Below are 10,257 nucleotides of genomic sequence, written 5' to 3'. Positions count from 1 at the left end.
ATTTTCTGAAGATTTTTTGTCTGGAGTGTAGCAATTTGCGTCAGTGAAACGTGGGTGACAAAACAAATCAGGCAAGAAGATTACAGAAACTTTTGAAACGTGGTGATACAGATGGCTGTTGAACATTGGATGTGAAACTAAAGACGAGGTACTGAATCGGGCCGGGAAGAAAAAACTTCGTATGTAATTTGATTAAATTGATCGGTTGCTAAGACGTATCCTGAGCCATGAAGCAGTCATCAATTCGGTAATGGACGGAAGGGTGGGAATAAAAGTTGTAAATGGAGACCAAGTTTGACTACAGTAAGCAAGTTCAAATGTATACAGGTTGTAGTAGTTATGCAAGGGTGAAGAGGACAGCACAGTGTAGACTAACACAGAGAGATGCATCAAACCGATCTACGGTCTTAAGATCTTAACGGTAGCAGTAGTCCCTGCATAACACAAAATTCTTGCCAATAGGCAGCTGGCTTAAAACAGTACCTTTTAAGAAACAAGTACGAGAACAAGAGATTTTCTAGAATGTAGGGGCGGGTTAAGTGGTAGTAAAGGTCTGATGTACCCCTAGGTGCACTAATTGCTGCTCATACATGGTGTTCGGCGCTTAGAAACATCATCATTGTTTGACACTTCAAATTATGTATGTAGCTCCATCAAATTACTTCGCCCTTAATGACCTTGTGGTTTATATTAATAATAATCTCAGACTTTTTGTGTATGAGGCAGATATCTGTAATAATGTACCATTTGAGAACAGACCCCCCCAGTCATTCAGTAGTGTTGATCAAATAGGAATAACAGAGGATATTGATCACGGAGTCCTGTGTTCGATTCCCGGCCGAGTTGGGGATTTTCTCTGCCCGGGCACTGGGTGTTTGTGTTGTCCTCATCATTTCACATCATCATCGTTCGTGGCAGTGAATAGATTGGACTGTGTACAAAACTGGACTGTGAAAAAATTGGGACTTTGTACGGGTGCTGATGACCTCGGAGTTGAGCGTCCCACAAACCAAACATCATCATATCTCACTCGTGTTGTGGTTGAGAGAGGACTGCTGGTTTTTTATGATACAGTCCTGCCAATGGACAAGAAGAATAGCATGGGATGTGTTTCTAGTACATGAACAATAACTGCATTCCCAAGGAATTCAGTAAAACTATAACAAAAACGCTTTTTGATACATAAATCGTCTTACCTCTGTTGTGTCACTCTGTGTGTGTGTGTGTGTGTGTGTGTGTGTGTGTGTGTGTGTGTGTGTACTACAGATATTCTGTAGCTTTGCCTACAGTTCTTTAACATCCATTATTTTTCATCATAAAACCACTGCAACTGCCTGCAGTTCTCATGTGAACTTTGTGTTTTAATCTCATCCAGTTACTTCTAAAACGGTGTTTAAAACCTGTACGTGGGTATGATAGGAGAACAAGGGAAAGATGTATTTCATCAGGGTAGTTAAAAACACTTATCTTCACTATGCAGAAAGCAGTTTATTTGAAGTACTATAAGTTCAGATTACATAGCTAAACATTAGTCACGCAGTCCGGTGTGGCATCCTCACTTTTCCTGAAATAGAAAATAAATTAAATGTTAAAATAGCACACTTTTTTCCCTTAATCATTATAGTAGTGTTTGTCGAAGAGAAAAACATGTTTTATGAAACTGCACTTATACACCGAATGTATGTTACATCTGTTTGCCTATACCGAAAATAAATCGGCAAAAAAACAATAATAATGACAATACCAATTTATCTGTCCATATATGTGCAATACGTATAGATTACAAGTAACAGAGGTATTACACAAAAGACAATAAATGTACTATGTAAAATTTGAAGACTTAAAAAACATTTTTATAGTGTCCGTTAACTAGTGGGATACACAGTAAAGAAGAACGTCTAATATCTGACAATACAAAAGTATTTCTAACTACGTAGCTAGTGGCAACTTGTTGGCTTCTATTTGACCATAGGGCGCAATTGTCCTTGAGAGAATTATGAGGCTATTTTTATAAACTGCCATGATAATATAAAATCACAGTGAAAAATTAAAACTGCTACGAATGTTTTCAAAAATTTATGTCTGAATACTACACGCTCTGATACGACGGAATGTCTAAAACTATAGTGTCGTACAGAGCTTCAACAAATACTAATAATTGCAGAGAAAAATATATTGAGTTTTACTATGTCATATCGAACTTTGTTAAGAATGGTGTGTTATCTGATTTACTTACGTTGTTCAGCCAAGCTGCGCAGGCTTCTGCTGCGATCTCACATACGGCAGACACGGCTGTTGAACTGCCAGTGTATTCTGCAAAAGACAGACACGTATTACCAGTTCACTCTGTCCATTACGGTGGCAAAAAAAAAGAGCGCCGATCTAAATGTACGTCACACTCTTCTTTCGAATGAGAATTTGCAACCCCACTAAGTGCTCCTTTTGAACTTTATTCATAGATACTCGATTCGGCATTCATTAATTCTTAGTATAAATCCTGTAATGAACTAAGCAGAAAATGCAGGTTGAATGTTACAACGCACAAGGCAAAGGAAACGTTCTGAACTGTCAGCCTCTATACTGAAGTAAGTTTAATCGATGTAGTTGGTACTGAAATTCAATAGAAGTTAATATTCACTGTTTTGCACGTCTCAAATATATGACTCTGCCAACTCTTGCGACTACGTGAGATCACTGCCAAAGTTAGAAAAATAAAAGGAAACTGCTTTTTATCGTCAGTGTGCCTGTTTACGATTCGAATGTTCACTAACATCTCATTTGGCAGTAACTGCTTACCGTAGCCTTTTATAAAGGACTGTAGTATTTCGAAGAAATTCATCAGGATGGCCGAGAAGGGATACAGTGTTGTAAAATGGTAAATCTATCCTCAACTCAAAGGGCGGCTCGTGGCATAACTAGGCATGATCCTATTAAGTCCGAACTGACATACACAGGCAGTTGTTGACGGAATTACTATTACTGTTTAAAGTGGGCTCGGAACCACAAAATAACTTAGCATTTTTCACCTATGCAGAACTTCGCTAGGGGAAAAGAATCCATTACTGCCAGAAAAAAATCGTAGGACCGACTGAAGGTTGAATTCTGAAGCTTTGTAGTGTCACACTTACTCATTGATCTACCGCCCGCCCCTGGTAGCTGACTGGTCAGCGCGACGCAGTGCCATACCTAACGGCCCATATTCGATTCCCGGCTGGGTCGGAGATTTTCTCCGCTCAGGGACTGGGTGTTGCGGTGTCCTTATCATAATCATTCCATCCCCATCGACATGCAAGTCGCCGAAGTGGCTTCAACTCGACAGACTTGCACCAGGCGAACGGTCCACCCGACGGGAGGCCCTAGCACACGGCATTTCCATTTCCACGGATCTACCAAGCCACATGCTGTGCCGATCTACAAGTCAGTTATACAGTTGCATAGCATGTAAGGTCATACGCTTTTTTAATAGAAGAAAAATGGCGTTAGAAACTAATCCTACCATTAATGAACAAATTCTCTTTTTTATTTTTTTCTGTCTTAAACTGTGCAGCGACCTAAGTTTCACCTTAGGTAGCATAGGAATTTTTCAGAGCTCAGATAACTAAACATCTAGACTCTACCTCCTGCGTAGTGTGGCACTCTAAGACTTGATGTTTTACGAATACATTTAGAGTAAAGGTTTAGCATTTCGGTTGGTTTGATATTGTACAGAACCATCTGTCGGCGCAGATAATCGTCTGCTGAGTCCCTAAGACGGCTACTTCTTTTCGTGAAACAGTTTCATCAACATAGGCCGCTGCAAAATTTAGCGATTTTTTATGGAATAATTCTAGAAAGTTTCGACAAAGCTTCATTGTTGTTTCGCTGCGTTCCCATTTTCCGTGAAATCTACAGCAACAAACCACCGGCGTGGACTTCCTAGCTTTAAAACTAGATCAAAGAACTATTCCAGCAAAAATAAAGCGTTTCTGAGAGGATGACTATACCTACCTTACCTGACTTCAAGCCTGGGTTCTGTCAGCTTGTTACAGAAATTACCTCAGTATTATCTCTCCTATCGTGTCCTGCTCTAATACTAGACAGCACTTGTCTTTTATCTAAACTACCAAATACGATCTTCTACATCTTTATGAGTCGCTATAGTAGCACTAGCTGTGGAGAGTATATAAACCGTGTCGGAGGGTCGCGGAAAACAGTACAGTTTTTGTCGTAATGCGTGAATGGAGCGATTTATCTGACGTCCAAAAGGGCATGATCATTGGATTTCGGGCCAATGGTGAAATTTATTGCCGGCCGGGGTGGCCGAGCGGTTCTAGGTGCTTCAGTCTGGAACCGCGCGACCGCTACGATTGCAGGTTTGAATCCTGCCTCGGGCATGGATGTGTGTGATGTCCTTAGGTTGGTTAGGTTCAAGTAGTTCTAAGTTCTAGGGGACTGATGGCCTTAGAAGTTAAGTCCCATAGTGCTCAGAGCAATTTTTTTTAAATTTATTTCCGCAACGGCTAGTCACACTTATAAACTGCTCTGTTGTCGCAGTGGTGAAAGTATATCGTGCATGGCAAAATGGTGCTATCCAAAACCGTTCTGAGGCAGCTGTGGTGCACCAAGGGTCATAGATGACAGTGGTGAACGACAGCTGCAGAGATGTGTAGACGTGCAACTGACCACCCAGATAAGCCAAGTGGCTACCAAACGTGTCTCCTCAACGACCGTTCAGCGAACATTGCTGTTAATGGCCTCCGCAGTAGGCGCCTGGCTCAAGCACCCATGCTGACTGCTGTTCAATGGCGAGGAAGGCTGGAATTTGCACGGGAATACCGCAACTGGTCGTCCATTCAGTTTTATGCTCCATCGGATAGATGGCCATTGGCGCGTACGGCGTGAAACGTCTGAAAGCAAACACCCTGCAACAATTTTCACAAGGGTCCAGACTGGAGGACGGAGCGTTGTTGTCTGTGGAATGTTTTTGTGGCTTTCCGTGGGTGATCTTGTCATTCTGGAAGGCAGACTCGGTCAACACATGTATGCATCTATCCTTGGGGCCATGTCCACCCCTACATTCCGTTTGTTTTACCTCGGCACGATAACATGCAACGTCTCGCACAGCACGTGATGTACATACGTGGCTCAAAAAGCACCGGGATGAGTTACTCGTACTCCCCTGCACGCCACACTCCCTAGATTTAAACTCAATCGAAAATCTGTGGGACCATCTCGATCGGGATGTTCACAGCGTGGCTCCTGAACCGAGAAATCTAGCGCAGTTGGCCACGACATTGAAGTCGATATGGCTACACATCCCAAACGGTACCTTTCAGAACCTCACTGACTCTCTCCATGCACGTCTCGCGCTGCAAAATTTAGTTACTCAGGCTTTTCATGCATGATCACTTTAATGTGACTGGAAAGTGTACACGTCTGTAACGTTGCTCCACCATGTCACGGTTTACTAATTTCCGCGGGGGCAAAACATGTCTCAGTATCTTCAACAGCAATTGGAAGCTGGTTTAAGAACCGTCTCTAGATTATGATCCTCGAAGCCTGTAGTCTGAGACATGTTTCCGATCGTGTCAGGAAAGTAATTGCATTGTATGAATGTTGGACTCATATTAAAAATTTTCCGCAAGTCATCTGTAGCTATAGAAATTTGCAACAGCCAGTCTTTTCTTTTAAATCGCTGAGAACCAAATGTAAAAGCGGGTTCCATTCTGACAACTGATAGTTATCAGCCATTACAAAAATTGAACAGATTCGAGTTGGATTCCTGCTATCTTCTCTTATAATTGCAGAGCTCTGTGCAGAAAGGATTCAGCACATAAAAATTGAGATCACGTCCGCCCTACAGACTCTGAGGGCTAAAGGAGGATGGTACGTAGATAGTAGCCTTCTCTTGAACTATGTATACACAAACATAGGAGGTTGCGGCTCAAATTATCTAACGAGGTGGCACATGGGCGCGACACTACATCCGCATTCGTTAGAACGTCGGTTCGAATCCCCATCCATATTTATGCTTCTCGTGTTCTCTCTAACTCGGTTGGTTGTTTTGGGGAAGGAGACCAGACAGCGAGGTCATCGGTCTCATCGGATTAGGGAAGAACGGGGAAGGATGTCGGCCGTGCCCTTTGAAAGGAACCATCGGGATTGAACCGTCGTCCTCCCGAATGCGAGTCCAGTGTCTAACCACTGCACCATCTCTCTCGGTCTCTCTAACTCGCTTAGGGAAAATACCAGGAGGCGGCCGATTTCCTTCCCCAATCTGAGCGTTTGCTCCGTTTGTAATGACTCGTAGTGGGCGGGACGTTAAAACTTAATCTTCGTTCCTTGCCTCCGGATCAAATTGACGAAGTGAAGCAAAGAAAATTCGTTGAGCATTGTGGTCTAAAACTGGTCATACACGCTATAATTAGCCTCCAAACGGTCTTCTCCTTTCTGCGTGAGTTGTTGTAATACCGACTCGCTCGTGTGGTGTCGATCAGTGTTGGTTATCACACTCTGAAAGACCGATCATATACTTTTGGTGCTAGCTTTTCTTTTGATTTTGACGTCAAAGCGCTACAACCATCTCAAGCAATTTTTTCCATTAGAATGACGTATGACTTTCGAGGTATTTGCTTGGTTTGCAAGAAAATCGCACCTACCTGTACCCTCATACGTTCTTTTACCATCGACGACCAACGCCACTCCATTTCATCAAAGTCATGTTGCTAATCCCTCGAGCTAAGCAAACTTCGAGATAAAACAACCGCTTAAAAAAATTTTATTCTTTATTAGGCTCCTAAACTTTCCTTCGTACTTCATTACCCCCCCCCCCCCCCCTACTTCACGTGCCTTGCGCTACTATCAATTGCCTTTGTTTCAAGGAATGTTATCACTGGCTGGTTATGAAGTTAGATCCCAGCGAACGATTCTTTATGTGCACGGACTAGCAGGTTTGGGGAAAGGTACGTGTTAGAAATTATTACTGACCAACGGAGTTTCTCTTGCCGAAGATGCTGCCGTTGAAAGGTGGTCTGCGGAAAGTTGCTGCGGCGGCGGAGGCTGTGCCCGCAAACACCAAAAGCGCCACCACAACGGCCACCAACAGTCGGCTGCACACTGGACTCTGCATCTGAAACACATACAGGGCTCCAGCTACCGGCTCTCTGTACTTGATTCAACATAAAAGTAAGACAGAGCGCAAAAACAATATGCACGCCCCAGTTTTCTTAACAGCACTCTAAAACTTACTATAGAGTCACAATTGGCATCAGTCGAGTCATACAAATACTTTTGATTAGCAATTTCTGCTTATGGGAAATGAAATGATCACATAGGCTCAGTCATATTCATAGCAAGTGGCTGACTTCGATTCATTGGCAACATAATGGGAAAATGTAATCAGTCGACAAAGGAGATTGCTTACAAAGTATTCCTGTGTTTTATCCTAGAATATTGCTCAAATGTGAAGAACGTATACAAAGCAGAGCGCATGAACGGTCAGAGGTTTGTTTGGCATCAGGGAATGCTGAGAAAACTGAACTGGCAGACACATAAAGATAGACGCCAAGTATACCGCGAAACCCTGCTTTCAAAGTTTCAGGTACCAGTGTTACGTGAGGAATTTAGGAATATACTATAGATCAAGTGTACCGGTTCCGTAGGGACCACGAAAATAAGATTAGACTAATCATGGTGCGCACAGAGGCGTTTAAGTTTTCATTCTTCCCACGCTCGATACGCTAATGAAGCAGGAAGAAACTCTAATATTGGCTACAATGAGAAGTACCCTCAGCCATGAAATTCGCTGTGGCTTGAACACTATGGATATTAATGTTAATGTAGGAACTTTCTGCAAAAATGAACCCCTAGTTACTAAAAGGACACACTAATGACGTCAGTGGTTTTACAAAGTCTCGGGGTTACAAGACAATTAGCAAAGCCACACCATTAAAAATGATACTGTCATTTAGTTACAAACATATTTCAGTGGCCAAAATGTTCTACATTTCAGAATCTTTCCATTTTTGTCACCTGGTTGACATAAAAAGCCACTCCAAAAGTACACACATTTCGACCGGTCTTTTGTGGCTGGAAATACGCAATATTTAGTTGTATCTTGACACGGCAGAAACGTCCACTGCAGTGTTACGTAGATTTCTAGCATCTTAGAGACCGAGTCAGGTAATGGTGTTCTGATAGTAATCGGCTGGTGCCTTTTTCACTTTCCGGTTTCACCTTCATAATTCCTTGTCAGCCCTGCACTCGCATGCCCAGGTCATTCTTTCAACAATCATGCAGCTGAGCAGAAAGAGGGTCAACATCTTTCTTTTTATTGCACATCTTGATTTCAGCTAACAGTGCAATTATCGTCAGTGCGTTATAGGTAGTCATGCAGACTCGACGTAATTATAACAACACATACTCCAATATAACTTAGGCATGTACAAACATTAATCCAACTGATGCTGCTATTTACAGATCTATATAAAAAAGACATATAATAGTACGACCGATGCTGATCTTTCCGTCATGGATTACATCACGGTCGTTGGGCACAATCATTCCCATGCAATCGACCATGAATCATACAGCTGATTTCTAGCTGGTTGAATCAAACATTGTTGCGATTTGCTGTTGATCATTAAGTTTGAAAAGTATAACTATACTGCAAGGGAATCAGGTACTGAGTGATACGTGCAACAGATCTCCCCTTCGGTAATGCTGCGTGTCCCAACATCAGAAGGCAACATGTAACTGCTGCATGAGCACGACAGAATGGAATCGTGGAAGATTTGAGACATACGTCCACTGGGTCTCCACCGGTCATCGACAAGTATCAGCCTGATCAGACTGAGAGATTTCTGTTTTCACTGCAGTAACAATTCCTGTACCAAAATTCATAAGTTTGGCGATCTAGGACAGCGCCACGCCAAATACGGATCGTAAATCTCAAATACTGCAGAAAATACAAAAAGGTATTTTATTAACGTGAGACCAGATCAGTCCAAAAGCTTTAGAGGCTACACGAAGCGTCACATGATTCAGTTAGACTTTATCTTTTCGTAGCTAGTAACTGATGGTTTTCTTTGCTCACTAAGATGATTGTTAATCTGAAGAGCACTAGGGCAGCTAACTTCGAAATTTAACGGAACAGAGTTCCCGTCAACCGTCGACTGAATACGTCCAAAATTTTAATGTAGTTGAGGGTACCTACTGTCTAACGGAGCAAAATCTATACTGTTGAAAACGTATGATGGTTTCAGCTGTTCAGAGAGCTAGAGAAGAACCCTGTCTCATATATTTACGTAGCATTTGGCAAAGATTCAGAAATTAAACTCAAGACGTCGAAAATTTCTGTGAAACCGGAAAAGTCAACAAGAAGACATTAGCTGTTTCACCGAGCGATGTGGTGCAATGGTTAGCAACTGGACTTATACTAGGCGAGTTGACGGTTAAAAATCCCCGTCCTGTTATCCAGATTTAGGTTTTGCATGATTTCCCTAAATTGTTTAAGGCAAATGCCGGAGTGCCGGAGTGGCCGATTTCCTGCCCCCCCCCCCCCCCTTTCCTACTCAGAGCTTGTGCTCAGTATCTTGGTCGACGGGACGTTAAACTCTAATCTTCCTTTTTTTAACTGTTTCCGTAATATAGAAGTATATTTTTGTACTAAAGGAGAAAAGGAAGTTCATATCAACAGGTGATCCTGAGCGAACAACTTTGAATGTATCTTACCAGGCACAACAGACGAAGTTTTAAAGGAGGCGTAAGAGTTTGTTACTCAGAGACTCTAGTAGCAGGAGAATGTAATACTGCTTGGTGTTGGATCACTGTACACTCACAAAACTATGAAAAGGGTGAAGTTTCCAGTAAGCGTTAGAAATCCTGAAATGTGTTCGACTCGAGCGAAGTCGGACAACCTGCTGCTTACCACGGCTGGCGAGTTGTCGGCTGGTGGGTGTTTGCAGCGGCGGCTGGCTGTTGACTGACCATCGGCCGCAGCCCTCCAGCTTTTATACACGCCGGCTGATAGCACACTTCATTCGATTATAGGAGACTATTTCCTTCGGCGCCTCCTGGGTGCGCAATTTTCCCGCCGACCAACCGCAGCGTGCGGGCACAGAAAAAGCATTATAGCTCCCACGCTGCGAAAAAAAAAAAAAAAAAAAAAAAACAGTGACCAGAAGTTGGAGCAAACTATAGTCACACACTATGAAAAACGAAAATCATCAGGTTCATTTCAGATTCATATATATGTTCATGCATGTCCTTTGTCGTAAG

At 42.6% G+C, this 10,257-nt stretch overlaps 1 protein-coding gene across 1 annotated transcript; it reads right to left on the bottom strand.

Moving 5' to 3' along the window:
• Positions 1-1,486: 1,486 nt before the first annotated feature.
• LOC126471558 (neuropeptide SIFamide) lies at positions 1,487-9,949 on the bottom strand. Its single transcript, XM_050099786.1, has 4 exons — positions 9,908-9,949; positions 6,967-7,108; positions 2,237-2,313; positions 1,487-1,564 (listed from the first exon to the last, which is right to left on the bottom strand). The coding sequence occupies exons 2-4, from the start codon at positions 7,106-7,108 to the stop codon at positions 1,556-1,558; spliced, it is 228 nt and encodes a 75-aa protein (XP_049955743.1). The 5' UTR covers positions 9,908-9,949; the 3' UTR covers positions 1,487-1,555.
• Between the last annotated feature and the right edge of the window lie 308 nt (positions 9,950-10,257).

Source organism: Schistocerca serialis, chromosome 3, assembly GCF_023864345.2.
Source record: "Schistocerca serialis cubense isolate TAMUIC-IGC-003099 chromosome 3, iqSchSeri2.2, whole genome shotgun sequence".
NCBI classification, from domain to species: Eukaryota; Metazoa; Arthropoda; class Insecta; order Orthoptera; family Acrididae; genus Schistocerca; species Schistocerca serialis.
This window is presented reverse-complemented; position numbering and strand designations above follow the sequence as displayed.